Consider the following 27,927-nt stretch of genomic DNA (forward strand, 5'->3'; position numbering starts at 1 on the left):
GGCCTGAATCACGCCCGAGGATGTAAGAGGAAATGTCTCAGGTCATGGGGTTCAAATCTTGTTGTCATAAGAACTTGGAACCCAGGGAGGGTGTAATGACCTCCTCCATCACCTATTGAGTAGGGTCGCAGCTGGTGTGTCCCTCCTGTGCTCAGGTCCCCGCCTGGCACCCCCATGGCTCCAACTTCTGCATCGGCAGGCGGGTGTGCTTACTGAGAAGTGTCAGGCCCTTTCCGCCCGCTCAGCAGCTGAGCAGTTCCTTTCTGGGGCTCTTTGTGAACCTGCCTCGCTATTAATCTACCTGTTAGTAAAAGAGATTACAATTGCCGTAATTACAGGGCGCTGCGTCTCCCTGTCAGGAACAGGACTGAGTGAGAGGCGAGGGGTGGGGGCACCGAGCCCCACAGGAAGCTGCTATTAAAAGCCCAGTGTTTGGTCGGATGTGGCACAGGGACAGCAGCCCTTCCCTGGGGCTGAGGAAACCTGAGGTGAGGGGCTGGTCTGGCCCTGGGGCGGGCTGGGAGACCCCAGGACCAAGAATGCAGTGAACAGGGCCAGCCTGAAGGAGGCCTGGAACCTCTGAGCAACACAGGGCCTGGCGTCCTGATCTCCCCTGCCCCGTGCTGAAGGCTGCTCCACCTCCGGATGGGCCTTCGCAGGCATGGAGTGGAGGACACCTGGCGTCCCATTGCAGTGGCACTCATCAGGGAGAATCAATGACTTTCTTCTGCTATTGATTTGTGTGGACAAAAAGAAGTGCCTGACCTGTGCCTCGCCTGGGCCCCAGAGGAGCATGTGAGGCCATCACGTAGTACAGGGGTCCTCAGTGATGGCCGTTTTGCCCCCAGGGATGTTTGGCCATGTCTGGAAAAGTCCATCACTACTGGGGGTGGGTGTGCTGCTGTCATCTAGCAGGAAAGATCGGGGATGTTGCCGATGGCCTACCTCACGTAGGATGGGCCCCCACAGCAGAGAATGCTGAACACCTAGCTTCCGTGTCCGGGCTCTGAAGGTTGGAAACTGTCACCATGCAGAGGAAGTGATGGCCAGGGGAATCAGGTCAGTGCCCTGAGACCTTCCTGGTGCTGTGCCTGGAGACCTGGGCCCAGGGCACTCAGCAGTCTGTGGTTAGGGAGATGGAAGAGAAGACTGGCAGCTTCCTCAGGTCGACAACCCCAGTGTTGACCCAGTGGCAGGCATTAGAAGACCATAGGACATGGTCACTCCTGCACCTTCCCTGTCCTTTTCCTGACAGGTTCCTTCCTCCTCCAGTGGCAAGAACTGGACCCAAGATTGGGGAATTTTCCCTTGTTCCCCTCCCCATGATATCCTTGTTGCCCACAGAAGCATCTGGGGGTAGGGGCCGGACCTCCTTCCTCAGCTTGAGCCTCCTCTGGAAGGAGGGTGTACAGGAATGGGAAGGGCTGGCATCCTCCAGCTTGTGTCTTGCAAGGACACTGGCCATACCCCAGTTTCCCCCCAGCACATGTCTGGCCCAGCTTCTGCTCTGAGAAATGGAGCTGAGTGGGTGGTCCTTAAACCCTGGGTTGCTGTTTAATGGATAGGGCACAAAAGTCTTCCCCAACATCCAGTCCCATTGACCAAAGGGGCATCCCATGGACTCTGCTGCCCGCTTCCCACATTTGTTTCTTTGACCCCCCTCCACACTGCCCCTTGGTGGAAAGGACAGGTAGGGGGTTGGGAGGGCACAGTGTGGAGCAACCTGTGGGCTGGGTGAGGTGGGTGTGGGCAGGCTCCCCTCTATTTGGGGTGTGTTCGTTGCTTGCTTGCCACATGTGGGGGCTTCTGCTGCTCTCCCAGCCTGTGGGCCACCATGTCTCATGTTTTCTGTAGACAAAGCACTGAGATTTTCAGCTGTTGTGAAGGCTGCATTTCATACCGAGTCCCTAATAGTGGAGTCGCTTTGCGTTTTCCCCCCTTTTTTGTCTTGACAGCTCCAACCTTATAATTTTACCTTCTCTTGCCTCACACACACTCCTTTTCTTCCTTTTCCCCTTCCTGGGGCTTTTGCTGCTCTTCGCTGGGGACCCCCTTTAGGAGGGATCGTGCCTGACAAGAGAGGAGGGGCTTCCTGTCAAACATAAGGAGTTGATGTTTTGTTTGGTAAAATGTCTGTAAATAGGCTGCAAGGCAGTGATTCTACACGGATCCCAATGCACGTGAGCTTCTTTTTGTGTCTGTGCATGTCTCCACGCATGGGTTGGGGAGGGTGGGGGAGAAAGCAGCAGAGAAATGGTTCTGGGGACATTTGGGGCAGCTCTTCCTTCCTGGGACATTTGTTTTGGCCTAAATCACAGACCCTGATCAGGAAAGAGCCCAAGGCCCAGACCCCTCAAGGGCCATGAAGAACATCAGAAGGGCAGCCACTGCCTCCCTAGGCAGCTCAGGGCTGGCTGTTTGCAAGGGCTGGAATGGGACAGTGGGACTGTCCTCCTTAGGGAGGCCTTGAAATCCAGGCATCCAGTACTCTCAAGGCCCTGAGGCTTGGTTTGCAGGAGACTGTTCTTCTGCCAGTTCTCTAAGACTGGTCAGCCTTAGAGCCTTGGCCTCAGTGTCAGTCTTGCACTGTGAATCAGGAGCCCGTTTCCCCCTGGAGTCAGCCCCTCTGCGAGGCCGCTCCTTGTCTTTACATGGTGCACGCCTGTAATCCCAGCAATGTGGGCGACTGAGTCAGGAGGATCACAAGTCTGAGACCAGCCTCAGCAACCTAGGAAAAGACTCTGTCTCAAAATAAAGTTCAAAAGGGCGGGGGATGTAGCTCAGTGGAAGATGAGGGAGCGCACCCCTGGGTTCATTCCCCAGAACCCCCCACACACAAAGTAGAACTTATTGCCTTAGATGCTCCCCCCCCCCCCCTGCTTTTTAAGCTACAGGTGCTTTACCTGTCCTGGGCTTGATTTACAGCACACTCATTAGAAACCCTGGGCTATTTGATTTCATAAGCCCAGCCACATCCGTTTTCCCGCCACTAGCTTTCTAGACCAGAGTGCTCTGCCTTTGAGCTGCTCCTCAGCCTCACCCTACCTGAATCCATTTTGAGTTTCTCTTCTCTGGCCCCATTAGAAAATGTCGGCTCCGCCTGCACCGTGCTCGCGGAACAAAGGTGCAGAACAATTTTGGCTGCTTCATCCAGGAAATAAATTCCTCTTTAGTGCCAGAAACCATTGAGTGGTGCCATGTGTTGAGCTCCGGGGCCCAGAGCTGTGGGCAGGGTTATTGCTGAGGACAAGGAGGGTGGAAGCCTGGGTACACAGGCCGTGGCGGAAGAGAGCATAGCTTCCCGGGCAGCCCTGTGAGCCTTGGTCAGGAGCCTGCTCTCTCCTACCTGGCTTCCTGTCTGCATTGCTGGTCCCAGGCCTGGGAAGGACCCCTCTTTTCCCCACAGTGCCAGTGGCATCTCTCACCCCTGCCTCTCTCTTCCTGTGCCCCTTCCCTGATTCTTCTTGTTTGCTGTGTGCAGTGAAGGCTGGTTTCCCTGGGGCCTGGCCACACTCTACTGCTCCCCCCATGCTCTCCCTTGCCATGGATAATGCTGTTTGTCAGCACCTCTGAACCCCAGCTTAGTGAAGCCCAGGGCAGTGGTGAATGAGGGACTGTGAAAACACTGTGCCTCACCTGGAGCTAGGACACTGCCAGCAGGAGCAGTGCCAGGGCCTGTCCCCACTGTGCACATCTGCCTCTCACCACTGGGCATCCTGGCTTCTCTCAGCGTCTGAATCTCCTGTGGGCCCCAGACTCTTCCTTCCAGCTACCAGAAGACATCGTACTTGTACTCCATCCTCATGAGGGACGTCCCATGCCCCTCGCTCCCTCTTCTCTGCTCCAGACCTTGTTGGGAGCATCACCACCTAACCCAGCACAAGTGCCTCTCAGCCAACTAAGCACAGGCCCCGCGGCAGCCCAGGCCTCCCGACTCTTCACCCCCGCTGTCATTTTCTGAATTCACCTTCTACTCTCTTCCAGATTTGTATTTTATGGAGCTATAATTCACATAATAAAACTCACTACCAATGGGCCCAGACTTAGAATAGTTCAATTTAGGGTTTTTTGACCTTATGATGGTGGGAAACCATACCCATTCAGCTGCTGTTTCTCACTCTCAGTACCCAGTGTATTACAGGAGACTGCTATGAAATAAATTTTGTGTGAGATGATTCTGCCCAACTATAGGCTAATGGAAGTGTTCTGAGCACGTTCAAGGTAGGCGAGTCTGAGCTCCAGCATTCAATAGATTAGGCGTATCAAATGTGTCTTCGACGTAACAATATTTTCAATTTACAGCACGTTTATCAGCAGATAAACCCACTGTGAATTGAGGCACATCTGTGTTTTTTCCTCCAGTTTTGAGATTGAACCCAGGGGCACTCTACAGGAGCTATATACCTGTACCTTTTTATTTTTTTAATTAAATTAATTAATTTTGGTACCAGGGATTGAACCCAGGGGTGCTTAACCACTGGGACACATCCCTAGCTCTTTTTTATTTTTTATTTTGACAGGGTTTCACTAAGTTGCTGAGGCTGACTTTGAACTTGTAATCCTCCTGCTTTAGCCTTCAGAGTCTCCAGGAATACAGATGTGCACCACTGTACCCAGTGACGTCTGTACTTTAAAGTATACACTTCAGTAGCATTTAGTACATTCACAATGTTGTATAACCATCACCACTAATTCCAGAACACTTTCATCACTCCAAAAAGAAATTCCATACCTACTAGCAGTTAGGCACATTTCTCCCAGCTCCTGGCAACTACTAATCTGCTTTGTGTCTCATGAATGGGATCATACAATATATGGTGAGTGGTTTCTTTCATGGAGCAAAATACTTTCAAGGTTCATCCATGTTGTAGCTGGTATCAATGCTTCATTCCTTTTTAAGGCTGAATAATATTCCATTGTGTGGCTATGCCACATTTTGATTTTTTGAAGTTGTGAACATTTATGTACAAGTATCTAGGTGGACCTGTGTTCTCGTTCCCTGGGGGTCTGTACGTGGGAGTGGAATTGCTGTCTTCTGGGGATTTGTAACTGCCTGTGAATAGGCAGTTGCCTCTCCATCCTCTTCTCTGCCCAGAGGCACTGCCTTTTTAGGCAGGTGCCCAGGGTCACTTGTGGTTGGGTCCCTGCTGATGCCATGTATTTCAGCACTCACAGCTCTCCACAGCCTCCAGCATACTACAGTGATCTCACCTCTGAGCTCCTGGCTTTTCTCTTTTCCCTTATGTCACACCTCTGTCTTTTGTACCCTAGCCCAGCTGTCACCCTTGCCTCACTTCTCATTCCCAGATCCAGTCTTTTCTCTTTCAGGGGTCTTTGCATTTTGTCCATGTTTCTGGTCTATATCTGTATGTACCTGGCATCTAGCGGGTAACAGGGACTCAACAAACATATGTTGCATTGACTTAAGGTAGTTCATATGCTATTCTGAGTGTGTATGTCACATATCTGGGTGTGACCCACATGGGGCTCATACCAATGAGCATAGGTTTGTGGTGTGCATCCCAGCACCTTCTGGACCACTGGATGTCAGTGTCCTTGAATTTGCTTCTCTTTGGCCCATGGAGCAATTGTGTGTGTGTTAAGTACAGGGTATTCTACCTCTAAGCTACTTCCTCAGTTCTGTTTTTTATTTATATTTTTATTTTGAGACAGGTTCTCACCAAGTTGCTGAGGCTGGCCTCAGACTTTGATCCTCCTGCTTTAGCCTCCCATGGGCCATGGTGTCCAGCCCCATGGAAAAATTAAATAGGACAGGACTTGGGGAGCTCCAGTGACTCTGAGGGAGCTCAGTCCTCTTTACAACCAATAGATGACTTGCTGTTCTAGATAGTGGGGAGACTTTGGTCCCAAGGGACAGGTAGCCTGGCTTTCCACTCTCCCCCTTTACTCCTCTGTGGGAGTGGCTAAGCAGCCTGCAGGCAGAGGGGCAGTCCTCTCCTTCCATCCAGACCAACTCCCTGGAGTAGTCAGCCCCCTGAGCAGCCTCCAGGGCTCTTGGGAGGAGTGTGGTGGCACTGGTGGTGTTGGTGGGTAACTAGGAGGGCAGGTTTGCTGGAGCACCCTTCATGCCTCTAGAAAGTACAGGAGCAACTGCCCTGCCACTTGGGTGCTGTGCTGTGGACCCCGTTGCTGATGAGGGGACTGAGACTCTCTCACTGGGAGCTTGGTACACTGTCTAGGCTCCGCACCAGCCCCACTTAAGGACCAGATGACTCCAGGTGAATCACTCAGCTCAGGCTCTGCCAGGTGGCCAAGGTGGGCATGCACCACAGGTGGGTGCAGTGCCACCCCACTGCAGACCCAGGGAGGAGCAGGGGTATCTTGAGGCCCACCAGCTTCCACTCAGGAAAATAGGGGTGAAGGGAGAGGGAGCGCTGTCTGGCCCCCCAGGGTACATATAGGTCAGAGCCTCTGGCCAGCGCTCATGTCTTTTCTTCCTACCAGATTCTTCCCTGTCCTTGCCCAGCTGGGTCTCTAGCTCTAGCTTGTCTAGTCGGTGACACATCTGCGTCTCTGCAGCACTGGCCAGTGAGTCCAACTTTCCCTAAGCTCCAAGCACAGCAGGTTCAGGGAGGCAAGAGCTGCCCAGGCAAGTGCTGGAGAGGCCCTTCCTCAGAGCAGCCCAGCCCTCCTCCTCCTCCCTCCTCCTCGGCCCTCTCCTCTCCCTGGGCCTCTTCCCCACGTGGCTCATTACAACTCCAGTTGTTCAGGTCTCGACCTCAAGAGCCTTCCCTATTGACCCCTGACCAGCGATACTAATCTGTGTCAACAGGCCCCGGGGTTAAAGAAACAGGACCCGCCTGCCGCCTTAGCAGGTGCCTGGAGGGGTGTGGCTCCTGGGAGCCGTCAGTGGCGGTGGGAAGGCCTTCTGCAGTCCCCTTCCCGCTGGCCTGCCCTGCCGGCTCCCCGTGCTGGCGGGTTTCTCCTCCTCCTCTGCAGACCTCCCTCCCACCAGCTGCTCATCCTCTGTGCCACCCCTTCCTTCCTTTCTTCCCTTTGCTCTCTGCTCTGCCGATAGGATTGGAGACCAAATCCCCCCTGGATCCAGGTGGTGCCCAGTTAACGCTGAACCCTCGCGCCCCTCTCCAGCACGGCACTTCATCCTCCATTCTGCCTCCCTCCTCGTGCATCCCCAGTCAGGGGCCTCTCGTGGGAGTTCCCATCCGAGTCCCTGCAGGCTCACTTAAACTCAGATCCCTGGGACTGCCCCATAAGCAGGTTGGGGTAGGGCCTATGATTCTGCTCTTCCAGCTAGTACCCAGGTGCTACTCATCCTCCAGGCTGTCCCCGAGCCTCAATTATCCCTTATCGCAGGTGTGCTCCTCTGTCCCCAGGAGTGGGGCCATCCTTGGGAGGCCAAGGCACACTGCTGGCCCCCTGGACCAGGGCAGAGCTTTGATGGGAGCTGTCCTAGGGGACACAAACGGCCAGGAACACAGGCACATCCCCTGAGGTGGCCTGGTGATGACCTGGGGGCTGCTAGGCAGTGCTGCCATGAGTCATGGGGTTCACTCAGGGCAGCATCCTGCCCTCAGCCTGTCTGCTGGGGCCATCAGAGCAAAGGGGCACCTCAACTTAGACAAGACAGTCTTGGTCCTCTCAGACAGTAGTGTGTTGGGTGTGTGCTCTTTCTGGGGATGAGTCTTGGTGCCACTCACCCTTAAGATGTCTTGTGCTTTCCTTCTGTGGGCCCCACAACCCAGATGTCCCCTGGGGGAACACTTGTGTCTGGCAGGGGTGGCCAGGAAAGGTGCCGAGGGTGGTGCGGGGCAGAGCCCACGGGGATCCGGTGTGCTGGGTAGGCTGGAGGGTGTTTGTGGGGGTCTTTTTCTGTTAATTCCAAGAAAAGTGGGTGGGGCTCAGTGGGCTGTGGGGCGTGTTGAGTGCTCCTCCGCTCCTTCCCCAAAGGCTCTTTTTCTCTTCTGACTTTCCTCTGTCCCCCACTCCCCAGACTGCCCCCCTCATCCTTCTTCCTCTTGGCAGGTCTAGGGAGTGATAGACAAACTCTCCAAAAGAAAAAATTTTTTACGTTTCCCAAACTTTTCCAGATGCCAAGAAGGGGCCAGAGAAACCCTGCAAATACAGAGCAGGGAGGGGAGGGAACTATTACAACCCCCCCACCACGCCCCCTGCCTCCTTCCCAGAGGGAAGTAGGGACAACTAGGAGAGGAGGAGTCCATTCTGGAGGTCAGAGAGCTCCTGTACCACTAATGTCCCCCAGGGTTCCTAGGATCTTCCGGGAGTCAGAAGGGTAGATGTGGGACAGAGCCCCTCCTACCAGCCGAGGAAGGTGGGGAGCTGAGAAGTGGGGCAACCTGATCCCAGGGGTCTTCCCTGGACTCTGGACCCTGAGCAGAGAACCCACTGTTGCTGGGCTGAGGTGTGGGGAGGCAGACAGGAGGGGGCAGTGTGTGCTCTCCCTGAGTCCCACCCCCAAGGGGTGCTGCCCCCACCTCTGCCGTTCTGTCCATCCACTCCCTGGACACCTCCTAAAACAAAGGCCTCTTTGTGGTCCTGGCCCACTGGCCTGCTGCCAACTGCATTCTTTGCGAGTTTCCTGAGCGAGGATCCTGGCTCTCCGTGGTCAGCTCCTCCCCCACTCAGACTGCCTGGCCCCACTCCTGGTGGCTCAGAGCAGTCCCCTCTCTCCTGCTCTGCTCTGCCTTGCCCAGGGTCATCCCACAGTTCCCATCTCTCCCCTGGGTGGATCTGGATCCTGGCTGAGAAAGGAGACTCCTAAGAAGGAGCTCTGCCTGTGGGCCTGCAGAGCCCCGGGAGGCAGGCAACTGGAGGTTCCGCTGATCTTGGTTGGTTTACCCAGTCTTAGTTCTTATCTCTTAAAATGGGGAAAATAACCTCCACCCTGTGGGGCAGTTAGGAAGACTGAATGTCTCCCAAACACCTAGCTCCTGCCCCCACATAGCAGAAGAAGCACCAGCTCCTTACTTCTGACTGCCCTGAAATCCTGGGGTGATCTCAGTGGATGTCTGAGGAGCTCAAAATGGTCTCTAGAGCCTTGGGCAAGACGTTTCCATGCAATTCTGTGGGGGGCCCCAGCCTAAAGCCTACTCCTGGGGATGTTGTGGCCTGCGTGATTGATGGGGAGACCTACCCACAAGGGATGGAGCTGGGTCCATAGCAAGTGGCTTGCCAGACCCAGATCTGTTCCTGCTCCTTGTGCCTGACCTCCTGGTACCACCTCACTTTGTAACAGTAGTGGGGTGCCCCCTGGGGTTAGGTACAAAAGGATGGTGGCAGATCCCTGAAAATAAGAGGACCTGAGGAGGGTGGTGAATGGGAGCCCCAAGGATAGATGGCCTGGCTTTGAGTAGAGCAGTTTGAGATGCAAGATGCACACTCTTTAGTCACGGTTACACACAGTCACAGACAGACACACACACACACACACACACACACACACACGGTCCTAATGAAGTCCTAGATCACTGCTCTGGGTCCCCCCCTTGTTAAAAAATGTTCATAATTTGGAAAGAAAAGGAACTTTTTACAAGCTGGCGGCTCTAGGGAACTTTCCGTCGGTTCTTTCTGGCCTCGTGATGGGTGGGGCCCACTTTTCCCTTCCCTTGCTCTTTCCTGCTGTCCTAATAATCCCCCTTCCCAGCCCCACAGAACACACATACATCCCTTGAGGAGACCCCTAGCCAGCTGAGGGAAGCTGAGGACCTATTTGAGCCCTTCTGGACCCCATCCAAGCCCTGGGCACAACTTTCCCCACCCCTCCCCCAGAGGTTAGCCCACCGGAGGTCTAGAGTTCTGACTGCTGAGCTTTCCAGACTCTGTCCTGGACCAAGGTCTAGCAGTCTGCCTGCCCTTCCCTAAGGGATTGCCCCACTCTCCTGCTGGGTGAGGGTCCTCTGAGTCCTCCAGGCCCTGCTGGAGAGGGAGCAGGAGGTGCTGAGCTCACTGCCTCGGCATCTGCCCCCCACACCCCGCCCGCCTCTGGTGCGAGGGCCGGCCGCACTCCCGCCAGCGCCTCACTCTCTAATAGCTTTTTAAGTCCAACCACATGTGTCTGCGGAGTGGAGCCACCCCTCCCGGGGCCTCAGCTCTCCCCCTCCCTTGGCCAAGACCACCCTCCACTTAGAGCAGCCTCGGGGCTGGGGGAGGGGGGCCTGACTCCAGAGAGCCCATCTGCTTGCCCTAGGCCCAGCTGAGCAAGGAGGGGATGGGCTGGTGACAGACCTGAGCACTGGAGGGTCTCCCAGGAGTGTCACGTGAGGTCAGCCTTCAAGTGGGCTGGGCTCCAGGTTCCCTAGCCTCCGCTCTCTGGCCTGGGGTCTGGGAGCCACTCTTCCCCTGCAGTAGGCTGCTGGGTGAGGGGTCCCAATGGTGCCTCAGCCTCCCGGCCAGGGCTTTGTGCCAGCAGATCTCTCCTTGCACCCAGCCTCACTAGACTGACCCCACAATCGCCCCTTTGACTCAGTACACGTGCGGTTCCCTGTGCGTGTGAGTGGTCTGTCGGGAGGCCTGTGGGGTGCGGTTTCTCAGGAGGGGAGTGAGGGCTGAGAACCAACGGGCAAGCAGGCCTGGGGTCCTAATGAGAAAATTGCTTCCATCCAGGGAGCCCTGCTCTGCGGCTGAAATTGCATCCAGCCCCAGCCAACTTTGCAGCCGCAGACCCCGCCCTTCCGAAGGAGGTGGGGAAGCAGCCAGGCAGGGGAAGGAGTGGGATTGCACACGACTCAGCACCCCTCCCCATACACACACCTTGGAAAGTCTTGGGAGGAGGGGGTGTGAGTGAGCTGGAGGCTAGGCTTGCCTCGGGACCCATCTGCTCGATCCTTGGGAGGGAGAGGTGGGAGAGGGACTGAAGGGATTCCCCTTCTCTTCCTTCCGCTCAGTTCTGCAGCATGCATGGAGCACCACTGTGCAGAGGGCTTGGAGAAGTGTGTCTATGGGGAGTCCCATCCTCAGGATACTGCATTTGAAATCCAGCCTTCTCAGGGCCTCAGAGCCCTGTTGCCTGTCTCTCCACACAGGGTAGTCCAGTGCCCACACCCCCACGCAGGACCAGTGGATGAAAAGCTAGCTTAGCCTTCTTTCTGTTCCTCACTCACTCAGGCCTCCAAGCAGAACCAGCTGCAGGATTTGTGGAACCCAGTGCAAAATGAAAATGCAGGGCCCCTTGTTCACAAATTAAGAATTTCAAGACAGCAACAGTGGAAAGCAAGGCCATAAAGCCAGCTCCTCATCTGAGGAAATCTGGTACCACCTAGCGGCCTGTGGCAGGGTGGGTGGTGGTGGGGCAGGTCTCCAGCTCTGCCTCAGTGGACCAGAAATTTCCACTGGCAGGTGACCTGTGAGAGACCTGTCTGACTTGGTGAAATATCCTCCTAACCTGTGCTTCAATCTCTCTGCTACCTCATCCCTCAGGGACTCGTGGTCACCCTGTTTTTGGCCTTTTAGAGATGGTGGTTAGAGAGGAGAGCTGCAGCGGGGAGGGGATGGGAGAGAGTGGACCACGTCTTGAGTACTAGAGTGTGAGGGCCAGGTTGCCCTTGTGGCCTTTGAGTGAGGTGGCAGTGGAGCCACACTCCTGGCAAGGGGGACCTGAAGCCGGCTGGAGTCAGCAGGTAGCAGGTTGACTGGGGCCTTCCTGTCCCTCCAGCGTGAAGCCTCCCCCACTAGTGGCAAGTTCCAGTGACTGTGGAGCCAGAGGGAGCAGGAGTGCTTCTAGGGAGAGGAGAAGGCAGGAGGGAGGAAACAGCCCCATTGTCATCCCCCAAATTACTGGCTGGGATGGCAGGGGAGGAGGCGGAAAGCCGACATTGTTTACTTAATTAAAAGTAAACAACAATTTGCCGCTGCCAGCCTCCCATTAGCTGTGTGCAGAGCCCTAGGAGCTGGAGACTGGCTTTCGCTCCCACCAAGCGGCTCCTGACGCCACGCTCCCAGCCTCGGTTTCCCAGGGCCCTGTGTCCTTCCTTGGTCCTGTTCTCCTCAGGCCGAGGAGTCGGGGAACACGCTAAAAAGGAAAACAAAACAAACAACCTCAGTAATGTCTCAAAGTCCTGTGGGTCAGGATACCAGTGTCAAGAAACTCATCTGGCAGGCCACTGTAGAGAACATTTGTGGCCAGTTAGGCCCAGTTGTGGGGGTGGGCAGAGGCTGCTTCTTCCTCCAGTCTGCCAGATACTGGGCTCCTGGGAGAAGGCAACCTCCCTCCCTTCCCACGGGCCCCTGTCTGTGCTACCTGGAGACCTGGGCCTCTTCAGCCCCACCTCCCACTTTTCCCTTTAGCAGCTTATAAACATCCTTCTCCCATCTTTTTGGCTCTGCTCCCAGAAGGGGACTGTTCAGGGCTCCTGGAGGGCTGGGGAGAGAGGCAAGCTTCCCCTGGGCCTGGGGAAGAAAGGCTGCTGAAGCTGGCCCTACCCTGGGACAGGACTGCTATAGGTGACCTCTGGAAGAGGATGTAGTAGGACAGTGCAAGAGGACTGGGGGTGGGGTCGGTGGACTTCTGCTGACCTGGGACTAAGAAGGATGTCTTCGCAAGATCTGTCTCCAGGCAAGTAAGTCCTCACTTCTTCTGTGAGCCTGTGAGCCTGTGAGCCTGTGAGCCTGTGAGCCCTTCCCCCAGCAACGCAGAATACTTTTTTTGCTTTGGTCTGGATCTCAGGTGTGCATTACTTCAGCTCACGACTTCAGCTTTGTGTAGGGACACACACTGAGAGAACTCAGGAGCACATGGAACATAACCAGCACCTTGCCCTTTATAGAACTTTCACTGATTCTTCTGGGACCAGGTGGCAAGGCAGGGACCTTAGCTCAGAAGAAACACTTTGGAAGCATGCATGCTGGGACTACAGTCAAGGGGAAAGGGGAGAGATGAGGCACCTCCCTAGTAAGGACTTGAGCCAGTTTTCATCTGATGATGCCCAAGAGCAGTGGATTTCACCAGGGCTGACTTTGCCCCCGAGGGACATTTGGCAATAATGCTACTGGCACTGGGTGGGTGCAGGCCAGAAATGCTACACAATATCTTACAGTGAAGACAGCCCCTGGATCCACCCCACCATGGACAGTGAGCCAGTCCTAGAGTCCAGGGTGTAAGGGTTGAGAGCCCTGATCTGGAGGGGGTTTTTGTTTCTTTGTTTTGTTTTTGCGGTGCTGGGGATTGAACCCAGGGCCTTGTGCTTGCAAGGCAAGCACTCTACCAACTGAGCTATCTCCCCAACCCCCCTGGTCTGGAGTTGGTCCCTCTAGAGAGAACCTCTGTGTCCCACCTCTCCCCTCCCGCATCCCTAATGCCTCTCCCTCTACCATCAGGGTTCACACATCCACACGTGCACAAATGCACATGCTGATCTCCGGATTCATGCGCATCAGAATTTCACATGCACTCACACAGAAAAATCTGGGAAGTCTGTCCCATTCTTAATTGAATTAAAGGACCGAGGTTTGGCAGGACATTGTGTATCTGAGCTGCAGCTTCTTGCAGCCGATTTCAGCAGCCCTGTTCAGGTTCCCTGTACTTCCAGCTGCTGCTGCCACTGCCCTGTTCCCTGTCTTCTCCCCTCCACCTTTTCCTTTTCTCTTGCTCCACTTCCCAGGCCAGAGGCCTCACAGGCCTGGGAATTGGGGACACCACCTCCTCCCTTTGTCACTACTTTCAGCTAGTGAGAGGCTGGGACGTCCTGAAGAGAAAGTACCTCCCCCACCAGCCTGAGGCCAGGGGACTGTCAGGGACAGTAGGGTCCCAGCCAATCCCTCCTTGCAGGTTTTTTGCTGCACATTCCTGGGGTGGGAGCTGGGGGATACCACTGATTAGAAAGGGGACACACTTCTTGGTCAAGGGTAAACCACCAAGCTCTGCCTGAGAAGTGTGAAGGGTTTGCTCTTAGGGCTGTGGAAAACCCCACATGGGGTGGCCCGGAGCCTTAATGAGTGGTGGGGAGTGCTAGTAAAGGTGCAGAGTCCCTGCGTTCCCACTTGAGCTGGGGCTGGGAATGGTGTGCTGCGAGCCGTGGGGCTTTCAGAAGTCTCTCTCCTCCATCCCTGCCCAGCCCCACTTCAGCCTCTGCTTTGGCTGGCTCTGGGGGTCTGGACTTCAGCCCCCTTTACTGGAGACAGATGACCACTGAGGGCAACCCTAGTAACAGAGCCCAGACCCCACTCTGAGAAGTCCTGGAAAGTCACTGAAAAAGGCCTGGATTTGGAGGGGCGTGGCCAGCCAGCACGCCTCTTGGGCACCATTTCCAAGCATGGCACTGCTTCACTCTTGCAGGGTGCCTGCTGTATGTTCAACCTACCCCAAGCCCACAGCTTAGGAGAAGCCTGGACAAGCTGCTGTGGCTGGCAGAGCAGGCGTCCAGAGACCCATTGGAGGAGCTTAGCCCAGCCCCACATGTATGACTCTGAGTGCTTAGGCAAAGCAGGGGTAGGAAGCAGCTTTCCCACAACCAGCTAGATGGCTCTGCTCTGGGGTGGAGGATTGGGGGGCCAGTGAAACAGCCAGGCCAGCGCCAGACCCTGTGAAGTGATTTGCACCGCCCAGGGTCAGGGGGGTTGGGGGGCGGGACTCACCTCGGCTAACCTCCCAGTGGAACAAAGGGGCCTTTCTCCACACTGCCTGCCCCGGCCGAGGGTGTGCCTGCCCCCTCTGCTGCCGCCACTGCAGTGCTGGTGTTCCCTGCACCCTGCCTTCCTGACTTTTCTCCATTTCTCTCCCCATCTCTGGTTCCTGATCTCTGACTTTGCGTCTTCATTTCTTTTACTCTTTTTTCCTGTGAGAGTGGGTGGGGGTGGGGGAAACTTACTTTTCCCCAGTTTATCAAGTGTAGAGACAAGTCTGCACTGCCAAAAGGTAAGGGCACCCTTATGTGTTAGAAGCATTCCTGAGGTCATATGGCCAAAGAGTCCCCCAAATCAAGAGGCAGGCAGGACTAAAGGCTGCTGGGCCTGCAGGGTGGGACTGGGCCCACAGAATCACATCTCTCCCAACCACACACCTGGCAGGCCCCCCACTTCTCCTCACCCGCCCATTCCAGGGCCCCCTTTCATCCGGCCCCCGCACCACAAGCTGTTCCTAATCAATGCAAACGGGAAGCTCGGCCCTCATCATGTCACGGGATGTGCTTGGCAGCAGCAGCAACAGGAGCCACTGATTCAAGCAGCTCCTTCCCTGGTGCACAACCTGGGGTGTGAGTGGTCCAGGCCTGGCTAGGTCGTCTCCTTCCTGCTGGGGCCTGGTGGGTATGCAGAGGGGATGCAATGGGAGCTGGGGCCCCGGCTGTCCACAAGTTTGCCCTGCAGCCTCCCACAGAGGGCAGCTAGTGTTAACTCGCTGCGCCACCTAGCTGTGGTGTCTGGGAGCGCAGGGCCACCCTCCCTCAGCCAGGCAGCAGGGCCACCCTGGGAAGCCCCCTTGGGTTCTTAGGAGTATTATGAATGGGAGAATTTGGTGTCTGCCAGGCTGAGGGATCAGTGTTATTTTGTCCCTTCAGCAACTTGAACGGTCCTTACATGTGCCTGTTACTTTTCAGTGCACCATCTCATCTCATTCTCAGTAAAAATCTCTGTAAAATTCCTGAGGTATTGTTTGAACAGGTATTGGTTGTTTTGCACCAGGAGGCCAGAAAGACAAACTGGGGGTCCAGTAACAGGTCTAGTTTTGGCACCCAGGTCTCCCTCAGCTCTCAGGAGGCCTTCTTTTGGGCTTAGCCCTGCCAGGGCTCTCAGGGCTCCAAGTTGGAGCCAACTTCCAAATCCTTCCTGCCTATCTGGACAGCTCAGGAAGAGGGCTGCTGTGGGGCCACCCAGGTGAGGAAAGGAGCAGACCTGGGGGAGAGATGCCACTGGCTTGCCCTGTTCTTCACAGGGAGCCTCAAGTTCCTTCCTCTGGTCAGCTCAGCTCTTGGATATGAGGTCAGTGTGGCCAGTCCCGTGCCCAGTCCTAGCTGGACTTTGCAGGAGGGTTAGTGTTGCCAAGATTCCCACATCAGTTGGGCATGAGGTCAGATTTGGCCTGCAGGAGAAATGTTCTCTTTTCACAGGCAGAAAGTGCCAGATAGCTGGTACTTCCGTCCCTTGGGTGGCCAGTGTGGATGTAGTTGGAAGAAGAATCTAGAAAGGTCTCTTTAGAGTCTTATTCACTCCAGCTGTGGTTTTAGGGCTGAGATATATAGTAGTGAACAAAATAGGAGCTGAGCACAGTGGTGTACACCTATAATCCCAGCTACTCAGGAGGCTGAGACAAGAGGATTGCAAGTTTGAGGCCAGTCTGAGCAACTTAACGAGACCCTGTCTTCAAATAGAAAATAAAGAAAGGGCTTGGGTTGTGGTTCAGTAGAGCATGCTTGGGTTCCATCCTTGGGTTGTGGGGGCAGACAGAGGGCTTATCCTCAAGCAGCTGAAGGTCGAGAGCTCCTGACCAGGGTGAACTGGTGACCAGGTCCATGGGCTCTCATGTAATCCAGAGTCAGAGTCTCCCACTCCCCTAGCCCTGGCCCAGCCAGAGGGTCAGTGTGGGTGGGATTTGAAGGAAAGGCTGCTCAGCCTCCAGGCAGGAGCAGGACCTTGCCAAAACATCTGATTATGGGGTGCATTTGTGTTTGTTGCTCTTGCATGAGCCAGAGTCAGTCTCCCTGCAACCAGGGCAAGTCCCTAGCTGGAGGAGGCTCTTTCAGACTTTCTGACCTGGGTGCTGGTTACTGTCCCATAGAGGCTGAAAGAGGTAGAGCACCTGAGGCTGGAGGGAGGGGGCCTTCAGCCCCCTCCCTACAGGGTGAATTGAGGTAGATGGGTTCTGGTAGGCTCTTCCTATCCAGATCCCTGGATTTCCTGGATGAATTCTCTCAAGAAAAGTGGGGCAGTGGGATGCAGGAGGGAGCAGGACCCTGCTCGAGGCCCAAAAGAGGGGGGTCCTCAGATTCAAGGGGGATTGGTGCCCCATCCCTTCAGCCCTCTGTCCTGCCCTGCCGGCTCCACTTCCTTAGGTGAGCAGGCAGAGGGCTTAGGGACCTTCCTACCAGCGCTGAGAGGGCAGTTCCTGCTCTGTGTGGACTCTCTTCCCACTTCCCGTCTCTGGAGTTGTTCCTTCTTCCACCCTCTTCTTCCTTTTCCTCCCTTCCCTTCCTGAGAAGCTGGGGGGCATCTGATGTTCTGATGGCTTCCCATCCCCTCCCATTGCTGAGTGCCCACCAGGCAGATGGTGGCAGCTGCATGCAGCCCAGGCAGTGGTGCCCATGAAGCCGCTCTTGAGTGTCTCTTGTACAGTTCTCATCCCTTCTGTTCTGTGTTTTTTCCCCTCTGCTTCCTCCTCTCTGCTTGCCCTCCTCTGCCTGCCTCCTTAGAGCCTCGGCCTGCTCTCCAGTCTTCTTCCTTGAGCTGTTTTGCTTTGGCCCCTACTGTCTTCCTCAGCTCCTCCCTCTCTCTGTGGGCCCCTCCATCTCTTAGTTTTACGTTTGTCTTTTTGTCACTCTAGTGTTCTGGGATATAATGCCTCCTTCCCTTCTTTCCCCAAATCCCGGCTTGTGCCAGGCAATCCCTCAAGTGGCCTCCAGAGTCTCTGCCTCCCCCTTCTCATCCCAGGTTGGCATGAGGGCCTGGAGGACTCTGTCCCTTTATGAATAATTAGGCCAAGGACAAATGCATTTGGGGGCTGGGGGGGGCTATGGTGCCCTACCCTGGGAAGGTGGGGACACTATTAATAGCCTGAAGAGCAGCTGGGGGTGGGGGTGGATGTCTGGCCAGCCTGGCCTGGGCAACTCAAAGGGCCAGAAAGGGCAATGCTGGAAATAGAGAGTGGGTGGGGATGGGGAGCAGTTCTGCAGGCTCTGTTGGGAGGGGGCACCCCTTCTGCTGGGCCCCTGGATATTCCCCAGGTGTGAGGTATGGAAAGCCTTCTCCACCTTGAGACTCAGGTTGAGGTTTTAAGGACTGGGGCCACTTGCCTGGACCCCGTGATCACATAATTTCTGGCCTCAGGCTGTCTTGGAATTGTGGTACCAGCCAGCTCTACCAGATGTGCCATCCCTGCTGCCCAAAGGTCAGCATCTGTACTCCTGGTATCCTTAGCTCTCTGTATCGCCAGGGCTGGAAAGGGCTGGATGGGCCATTGAGGCCAGTATCCTCAGAATCCAGGGGCACAAGCACTGTCTTCCCCTTACCTGTTGGGCTGGCCCATCTCCTGACCTTCTCTTTCCCTGCCTCTCCCCTTCCAGCAGGGTGACCAGCTTGACACCATTCACTGATGGCTACTGCACACGGATGTGGGGAGGGACGTCTGTACAGGGTGTCCATCCCGGCTCTGCCTTCTATTTGCCTAGAAACTTCTATGCTGTTCTTACCAGATAGTGGGCCAGGCCCTGAGGGAGCTCCTCTGCTGGCCAGCCATGGTCTCTGGGTTCAAGACTACAATCTCAGACACGTTTGCCATGTCATACAGTGTGTGAGCTCCTCTGGGACAAGAGCCGAGGGCCAGCCTCAGCTTCCCCACTGAGGTGGCATCTGAGCAGAGCCTGGAAGGACTCGGGTCTCGTCAAGTGGAGATGAGGGGCCATGTAATGAGGTGGAAGGACAACCTGCTTTATGGAGCCCCTGCCCTAAGTCAGGCCCTACATTTTCTGACTCTCCCTCCCTAGCAACCCTGCAGGGCAGGTGTGACCGCCACCTTACAGATGAGGGAACAGTTCTCACTTGGTCAAGGTTGCTGGCTGGGAGGTTCTGGACTCAGACGTGACCAGGGAGCCTTGGAGTGCCATTGCTGTCTGCCCACCTCCTTCTTGTACCTCCCTCTGCCTCAGTATCCTTCTTCCACCCCTCTTTGCTGCGGCAAGGCCCCCCACCCAGGGTGGAGGCTGATGTGGTAGAGCTCTGCATTGTGCCCGCTTCAGCACACACGGGTCCAGACCAAGGGCAGTCAAGGGCAAGCCCAGTGGGGAAGCAGAGGCAGGCATGGGCCTCACAGCTCCACCTGTCTCCTTTTGGGAGGTTCTTCTCTGTGCTCTTTCCTTAGTGTCTGCAAATGCTGCTCTGATGGGCATTTCTTGCCCCTGGGCACCTCTGTTGAGCAAGCCCCAGCTCTGCTCGTTCGCTCCACAGACGGTTGTGGAACCCTGTCTGAAGTACCGAAGGTCAGCATTGCATCCTGCAGGCACATTCTCACCTCTCAGTTCAGCAGTGGCCAAGGGTCTCATGCATTAGCTACTGAGCAGAGCTGGAGTGGCTTCTGACAGACAGGTGACCTGGCTCTTTCCCTGTCCTCCTGACAGTGTTCTGGCAGGGACACAGCCCTTCCCTCTCCTCTTTAGTCAGGCCTGTCATCCCTTGGAGAAGAACAACTGAGCACCAGGTACCCTCGTGGCTCCTCCCACTCCTCAGTGCCCAGGGCTCCATCTCCAGTTCTCCCTGGGCCTCCGAGCAGGTGGCGGGAGCCTGGCGGAGAACCCTGCTCAGCTCACCCAGGAGGGCTCCTGAGAAGGCTGCTCGCTAGGGATGGCGTGCAGGTGGGAGTTCTGACTCTTATCTTCTTGGAGGAAAACCATGAGTTTAAGAATTCCTTTCTTATTATGTGAGGGTGGTAGAGGTGGGCTTGGTGTCTGGAGGGCTTCAAGTTAGGGGTCCACCACCATCCTGTGGGTGGAATGTGGTGGCCAAGGGCTGTAGGGGGTGGGTCTTCTCCCCCTTGATGTCGTCTGGGCCCTAGGCTTTCAGATGCAGGTTGAGCTTGCCCCTCTGGTCTCCTGGGTACCAGATGCACTGGCGGACTCACCTCTTCCCTTCCTGCAGCCTCACCACCACACTGTGAGTCCTGCATCAGCTGGCCTGCCACTGCCCCCCAGGGTAGCCCACGTAGCGACTGTGGAGGCAGGGGTGGGTCAGGGTGAGAAGGCCATTATTCCAGGGTCAGTTATGGAGGGTGGAGTGTCCACCCTGGGTCTGCCAGGTGTCTGTAACCTGCCACCCCTACTCCCATGGCTTTCCTTGAGCCTCAGCCTCAGGGGCAGCCAGAGAGGAGTAGACCATGTGTGCCTATGGGTGTCTTCCCCTTCCTGTCACTCATCCCCTCTGCCACATTCTCCCCCCACCCTCACCAAGCAGGTGACTTAAGCCATGTCACCCTTTGAATCCATGAACAGAAGCAGAATGAGAGAGAGGGGAGAGTGACGGAAGGGTGACATGTCCTCCTGTGCCTCCTGGCTCCCCCCAATAGCTTCGGAGTTGCGCTTCTGGCCAGGCTCCTGCTTCCAGACTGAGTCTTGGGATGACAGTACAGGGGAAAGCCACAGTCTCAGGATGGCTCCAGGCTACATGTGTGTGCATGTGTGCTGGCCCACAGGGCAGGTGGGAAATGCAGGGGAAGAAGGTCCTGGAAGGCCCCTGGGTCTACCCTGCCCTGCCTCCCTCTGCCCTCTGGCTGCCCTTATTCTCAAGGACTTCCTCAGTCCCCCAAGTGTCCCGCTTGCTGAGACAGGGGAGAACCCCTCTGTGACCCACCCCTAGCCCCTATCCATCCATGTCCCCCTCCTCAGGGTGTCTCAGATTCTTGGACTTGGGTTTCAGGAAGCACAATAGTCACATTCTCCAGCTCTGATTGCTGCAAGCTGGGCCTCTGGCTCCCCTCAAGATTGGATTTCCTGTGCCCTGGACTCTTGGAATCACAGAGGAGGGGGAGGTAGGCAGAGGAGGTGCGGCTGTTGGGGGCAGGGTGCTGTGGCTGCTGGGAGACAGCCCACCTGCTTCTGGAATCTCCAGCCTGGGGAGGGCCAGGGAGAGGGCAGGCATACCCCAAGGCCAGCAGAGTCCCCCTGGGCCAGAGGGGATTCCTTTCTGGCAGCTCTGGATGTGCCATCTTATTTACCCTTTCTTGACAGCAAGAGGGGCCGGTGTTGTCTCCAAGCGTGCGTGTGCACCTGAGGGATGACAAGCGTGCTCTCCCGAGTCTGCACACATACCTGGGCATACATCTGTGGGTGTGGCCAAGGTCAGATCTGGGCATCCCTCTCGGTCCCCAAAGAACTAGCTGGGTGAAGTCCATGAGGTCAAATGGCCGGCAGGCTCCACACGGACCCTTTCGCAGAGTGCGTTTGTTTTTCGTGGGAGCTAAGGAGAGTGTTAACTGCAGTGAGCAGGAATTCCTCCCTCACCTAGAGTAGCCATAAATATATCCCCGTCTGGGGCTGGAAAATAGATATATTAAAAACACACTGTCAATCAGGGTTTGTGGGCAATGCGGGGTTCCTCCTGGCCGTGGGAGCCTCCCACCTGAGCACTGCTGAAGAGGCAGGGTCCTCTCCAAACTCACGCAAGCAAACAGCAGCAGGAGAGGAGCAGGGACTGGAGGGACTGGAGGGAGGCGAGGAGGAGGGAGCCCAGAAGGCGGAGCCTAGAACCACAAAGGAGGTACATGTGGAGAGTGGAGATTCCCATTTTGAGAAGGCAGATTCTGCTTGGGGTCAAGGGTAGCACTTGGGGGCCTTGTAGCTGTTCCCAGAATACGGAAGGGCCTGAGGAAAGGAAGGGCTCACACTGGCTACTGTCAGCAGGTCTTGGTCCTGCTCTGGGTATTGCCTAACTCCCTAAGTCCACCAGCCATTGATGCAGTGGAGTGACCCATGGTGCTGGTGGATGGGGAGCCTGGAGCCTGGAGCCACGTCCCATGTCAGAGGCTTATTCTGCAGAGTCCACTTGGGCCCTACCCAGAGTCCAGATTTATCATCTGCCTGTCAGGTCCCTCCTTTCTGTAAGCCTATAGAGTAGCCAGAACTACTGGCAGGGGTGCCTATGCTTTGGAGGCATGAATTGCCTGAGCAGCCCAGGTCCCCAGAGGGGGACAGTCAGCAGAACTGTGCACTGTGTGACACAAACCAGCCTGCCCACGCACCACCCAACAACACTGAAAATGAACTGTGGGCGCAGAGATTCCCTCCCTTCTGAAAGCTGGTCTGGGGGTAGGGACCCAGAGGCCTGCTTATCCAGACATCTGTTGGACACAGAGGCTGAACTCGATCTCCGGTAGCTGCGCTTGAGAGGCAGGGTGGGAGGCAGGCTCACAGCCAGACCACCTCTGGTTCTCACAACTGGGACCCCAGGACCATTGAGTTGTCTTGGGTTCAGGGGGTGGAGGTAACCCCTGTATCCCATCTCCTCCCTCTGCAGGGAGTGAGGGAGCCTGGTCTCTGAAGAAAGTGGGTACAGGGAAGGGGTGGGGTTTCTTTTCCTCCTTGATTAGGGTGGACTTGAACTGGGGGTGTGCAGTTGGAGACCCCACTCCTCTGGAAGCAAAGCCAGAGAGAAGGTCTAGGTGGGAAAGGCTGCTAGGGTTGTGGCCCCAGAAGATGGGAACCAGAGAGAGCCTCTGGGTGTGGGCTCTTTGGGAGAGGATAAGAGATGGAGCCGGCACCTGCCTGCCTTGTGCCAGCCAACACCATCCCTGCTTCTCCACTGGCCCACAGGCCACCAGCTGGCCCATTGTCCCCGGTGAGAAAGCAGTCACTGGAAGGGGGGCTCGTGTGGGCAGGGGCTCACTCATGCACGTTTGCCTGGCAGGGACTGTCAGAGAAGAGCCACCCTGGGCTCGGGGGCAAGGAGGGAAAAAAGGGGGGTGGCAGGGGCATGGGGCATGGAGACTGAGCAGTGGCCCAGCCAGTCAGGGCGGCAGCCTTCCACCTCCAAAGTGGAGAACGGAGCCCCGCTGTGCTCCATCAGGTCCCCTCCTGTGCTGTTGGCAGTGGGCAGTGTTCGGGGCCTGTGAACAAGAGATAAAGAGTTCAGGCAGAGTGTTTTTTCTCACTAACCGTGGATTTGTGTGTTTGTTCAGCTGGTGGCTCTGATAAGCCCCATTCTGCCAGATAAAAGCCAAGCAGCCATGAGGCGGGGCCTGGGGAGGGGTGTCATAAAGGGGCCTTCCTCCTCTGTGTCCGGAATCCCGGGGTTATCCCCTCCCCCAGGGAGCCCAAACAAAAAGGGGTCAAGGTGCAGGATACTCTGGTAGTGTGCCTCCCTGGGCACAGCTCCTGGTACCTGGGGTCTGTCCAGAGCAGGCGGACCTTTGGGCAGGGCTCCCAGAGAGACCACTGTATGAGAAGCTGGCCCACTGGCTCCCTCCTCTGGATGGAGAAATGTCCCCTCTTCTTCCCAGTATGTCTGGGCCCTGCAGCCACTGACTGGGATCCTGTGACCTCCCTTCCCTGTCTGTCCAAGGCACGTCCCTGAGCGGATGTTCACATCCCTTCCTGCCCCAGTGTGGCCGTAATACTCTCGGGCAGTGGTCCACTTTTGATGAACTGGTAGAGTCCTTGGGCTGGGACATGGCCTGTGAGGGCTTCAGCAGCCTTCCAGCAGAGCATTGGCGTCCCCAGGTCCCTGTCCTCAGCCTCTCTGCCCCTTCCAGTGCATATGCCAGGCGGGTGAGGGCTGAGGTTGGAGCAGATCATGGGGTCCTGGCCACCGCTGCCCTGGCTCCAGGGCTGGCTCCTCTGCCTCAGCTTTCTAGTGTCTTTGCCTTTTGTCCTGGAGCTGAGCTGAGCATGTCGGGGCCTGGCGGTGGCGGCATTGTGGGGACGCTGGCTGGGGCCGCCAGCTGTAAGATGGCTGCCAAAGCCTAAAATGGCTGCCAGCAGCGCCCGGAGCAGCGCCTGAAGGCGCGTGGCCTGGCCTTGCCGTTCGCCTCGCATCTGCTTGCTGCTTAACGTTGAGCTAATGGTAACAACAGCACTACCCTTTCGGGCAGTGTCCTGGTGTAGAAGGATTTCCTGTCGGCGGTGCTCTCCTAGAGCCCCATCCGTCTCTGCCTGGGTGGCTGGCGCGCCTCCATCTCTGTCGGGTGCGCTGTCCCCTGGCTCGCGTGCGCCTGCGCACCACGTGCATGAGCACGTGCGCGGCCTCCCTCTCTCCCTCACTTTTCCCGTGCGCCCGCAGCACTCCATGGGTGAACTCTGAGGCTGCCCGCCCCACCGACAGGGCCTGGGGGGCTTGGTGGAAGCTGAATTGACCCTGGGGTGGGTGGGCTTCATGGCAGAGACCCCTAGGCAACAGGGCTGGGGTCATGTGCTCCTTGCTGGGCTCTGCTTGCCAGTCCAGTTCTGAAGTATGTGCACCTTCCTGAGCTGTGTGGTGAGGCAGCCTTATGGCAAGGTGACCCTGGTGTGGACCACCTGCCACATAGGTCCCTTGGTTCCCTCCTGGATGGGCTAGAGATCCAGGAATGGATCAAGATGAGAAAGTTCACCCCACATGACGCTAGGGCACAGAGAGGTGGCCCTGCCAGGGGGCCTATGGAGAAGTCTTGTGGCTTCCTCCAAGCGGAGAGTGCTACCAGCAAAGTCATCACCAGGCTGGGACCCGCTGTCACTGTCTCCAGGCCAAAAAGGAATCCAGGGGCCTGCAGGCACTTTCCTTGTGATGTTTCCTTGATTTGTTAGAACAAGATTTATTATTATTTTTTGAAATTAAAAAAAAAAAAAAAAAAAAGGAACAAGGTAAAGGATGGGGAGCACGGGGTTCAAAACAGTCACCCTTTCCACACACGTCACACTGAGGCAGGGAGCCAGGAGCTTGGCCAGAACTCCCAGCTCCAGACGTGGCAGGGCCTCCGTTCTGAGAGCAGGGGCCGCTCCAGCAGGCTGCGGCTGTGCACGCCAGCCCAGCGCCCAGCTCTCTTCCTGCCCCTCTGGGGACAGCAGGCTGAATGCAGATTGTGGGAAGATCCAGGAGGCAGGGTCCTCTGGAGAGTTGGGCAAAGCCCTGCCCAGCACCATGGCCTGTGCTCAGATGCCACCACGCCACTGGCCCTTGCAAGCAGCTGATTCTTCACCAAGTGTGTGCCTTCCTCCTGCCCACAACCTGCCCCACCACCCGCCACCCTCTTGCCAGCTGTCGTGTCCAGGCAGGCATTCTGGAGGTCCCTGTTGTGCCCCTGGCATACAAAGCCTTGAAGACCTGTTGGCGGGTGTGGGGGGCTTTCCCGAGCTCAGCAAAATATTCACACACACACACACACACACACACACTCTACCCTGCCCCCAGCCCTCTGTGAGCTCCCACCACACAATGGGCCCTTGTCTCGGGGCTCCCTCTGAGCAGCTGTGGCACTGGGGCATGAGACAGCCCAGACAGGCTGGCACAGAGTGGGTGGTGGCGGCAGGGCAAACCTCCCCCCTTGGGGTTGCCAGGCACTGCCTGTAAGCATAAAGGTGAGATGGGGGAGGTGCACGCCCACAGGAATGGCTTCAACTGTTGATGTTAGGGGTGAAGGTGCTCCTCTGGGACCTGGGTCCTCCACAGCTGCAGATGGCTCTGGTTGCTGGCTTCTCTCCTGGGTACCTCCTTGCTTCTGACTCTTACCTAGTGCCATTCACCCATGGGTGACTGTTCCTCAGGGGATATTGAGCAGTATCTAGAGACAGTTTGGGTTGTCACAGCTGGGGTGCTACTGGCATTTAGTTTGGAGGCCAAGGATGCTGCTAAGTACCCAGCCACCACACCACCCTACCCCATGGGAATGATCCATCCCAAATGTCAGTTGGTTGTCCGTAGGCTGAGAAACTTGCACTGGGCTACAGCTGTTTGTCCTTCCCTCTCCTGTTCTCCCTGGGCTGGCTGGGGAAGGGCATTGGGTGAAGTTTTCTGCTGGCCAGGGTGGGCCACCCTCCCCGCAGAGCTGGAGGGCAGCTGCTTGGCTGCAGTTGGTGCAAAGCTTTGCCCCTGACCCATGCTCCCCTTTGTGTCTCCTGCAGAATCCGGACAATCAGATAGTTCAAACCAGCAAGGAGATGCGGACATCAAACCACTGCCCAACGGTCAGTGCTCCCCGCTGTTGTGTTCCCCTCTGCTCACTGCTGCCCCACCCTCTGGCCTGGCCATTCGGGATGGCCCTTCCCTTAGCTATCCTTTGACTGAACTTGGGTTGCCCTCCCAAGGAGAGGGGCTCACCTGGGGCAAATGCCCTCTTCAGGGAAGACCTGAGTGCTAACCTGAAACCCAAACAGAGCTGGGGTTGAGGGAGTCAGACAAAGTAGGGAAGGAGATTTGGGAAAACAGGCAGACCGCCCCCCCTCAACCTCGCCTCAACTCATCAGCCCTTTTCCTTCTTAGGGCACTTAAGTTTCCAGGACTGTTTTGTGACTTCCGGGGTCTGGAATGTGACGGAGCTGGTGAGAGTATCACAGAGTAAGTGAATCCTTCCCTCCAGGCCAGGGACCAGGATTGGGGTGAGAAGGTGGGACTTGGACCTCAGGGCCCCCATACTGATGGAGTCTTGGCACAGGCCAAACAGGGGAGAAGGAACTTCCTCTGTCCCTTTGGCCACAGACCGGCTGGGGCAGAGTTGTCCAGAGAGCCCCAGCCATCTCTAATCTCTGCTGTTTTAGAAGAAAAAAAGTTGCAATCAAAGGCTCTTCCCGGAGGACCCCCGGTGGGTGCTGGGGGGAGGTTTCCTCAACATCCCAGGTCACCCACCTTCCCATCCTGTGTCCCTGCAGCAAACTCCCCCTGGCTTCTGGGAGCTGCTCAGGACAGCACACAGGCCCTGTGGGGCCTCTGGCACCTTCCAAACCTGACCAGCCTCTTATTCTTCTCAGCTCCTGTGGCCACAGCATCAGGGCCCAACTTCTCGCTGGCAGACTTGGAGAGTCCCAGCTACTACAACATAAACCAGGTGACCCTGGGGCGGCGGTCCATCACCTCCCCTCCCTCCACCAGGTAAGCCCAGCCCTCGGCCTTCTCGCCTCCCCTGTGACTACCCTACAACCTCTTATTCACAGCATCTGGGTCTGGGTGCTTCAGGATGTCACTGTTTGTTGAGGGCACTGGCTCTCAGTGGCCTGGACCCACTGTACTCAGCTGTCCCACTGAGCTTCCTGTCACACAGCACTTGGCCCTGGGGATCAAACCTGCACAAGTCATGGCTGGAAGTAGAATCTGGCAAGGTCTCCTCTTGGAGAGGTAACACTTGAGCCCAGACACATGGCAGGGGTGTGGGGATGGGATGGATACTCCAGGCAGCCTCCTTTCCAGTTGAAGCTGGACAGGTTGGCAGGACCACCCCACAGAGGACTTTGAAGTCCTGAGGAAAGCATGTGATCTTCATCTAGGGCAGCAGAAAACACTGAAGGGTTTTGAGCAGGGTATGCTGGGGATGTGTGTTCCAACATTTCCTTCAGCAGCAGTGTGTGGGCAGGGCCGACATGGTGAGGAGCCATTCCTCTAGGCTGGGCGGAGGAGGGCCTGGGTGGGTGGGGTGTGCTGCAGAGAAGGGGAAGAGTCTCGAGGTGCTGGCAGTTGGCCTCATCAGGCACATCTTGCAGGGGAGGGTCAGGTTCAGTCCTCTTTCAAAACTGGGACATTTTTGTTCACTGTGAGGTTGAGGTTTTGGGCTAAGTGTGTGTATGTGTGTGTGTGTGTATGTGTGTGTGTTACTGGGGTTTAAACCCAGGGGCACTCTACCACTTACCTACATCCCATCCTTTTTTAATTTTTATTTTGAGACCTGGTCTCGCTAAGTTGCCCAGGCTGGCCTTGAACTTGTAATCCTCCTGCCTCGACCTCCAGAGTTGCTGGGATTACAGGCGTGTGCCACCATACCTGGCTATGCATTCATTTTGATTTTTTTTAAATCTTGAGTTAAAATATTCTTTACCTTGATGGCTGAGTTTTGTGGCACCCCTGATCTTTTTATCCCTAAGAGTAACTTGCAGGCCCCTGGGGACTGATGGGCCCAGGAAATGGTGGGTGGGGCAGAGGAGGCAGGTGCTCACTTCTTTGATGGGCCCTCAGTGGACTGTAAGGGGCTCAAGAGGGAGCAGGTTTGGAGCTGCCTCACTCCAGGGAGCAAGTGGGCTGATCACGGGGTTGGGCATCCAGGGAGAGCCCAGAAGCACTGCTACGGGCTGGCACCTGCTCCTTGCACAGAAGGCTGTCAGTATACAGTTCCTTAGCCTGGGC

The 27,927-nt window shown here is 56.3% G+C and overlaps 1 protein-coding gene across 9 annotated transcripts in view; it reads left to right on the top strand.

Moving 5' to 3' along the window:
• The window catches only part of NFIX (nuclear factor I X), a 96,212-nt gene that overhangs the window by 48,037 nt on the left and 20,248 nt on the right, over window positions 1-27,927 (top strand). For all 9 annotated transcript variants that reach the window (XM_079116217.1, XM_079116219.1, XM_079116216.1 and 6 more), the window contains 3 exons: window positions 25,722-25,784; window positions 26,080-26,154; window positions 26,565-26,685. In XM_079116217.1, the coding sequence (XP_078972343.1) occupies window positions 25,722-25,784; window positions 26,080-26,154; window positions 26,565-26,685 (259 nt within the window). The remainder of the gene's footprint in view (window positions 1-25,721; window positions 25,785-26,079; window positions 26,155-26,564; window positions 26,686-27,927) is intronic.

The sequence above is a fragment of the Sciurus vulgaris genome (genome assembly GCF_902686455.1).
Source record: "Sciurus vulgaris genome assembly, chromosome: 16".
NCBI classification, from domain to species: domain Eukaryota; kingdom Metazoa; phylum Chordata; class Mammalia; order Rodentia; family Sciuridae; genus Sciurus; species Sciurus vulgaris.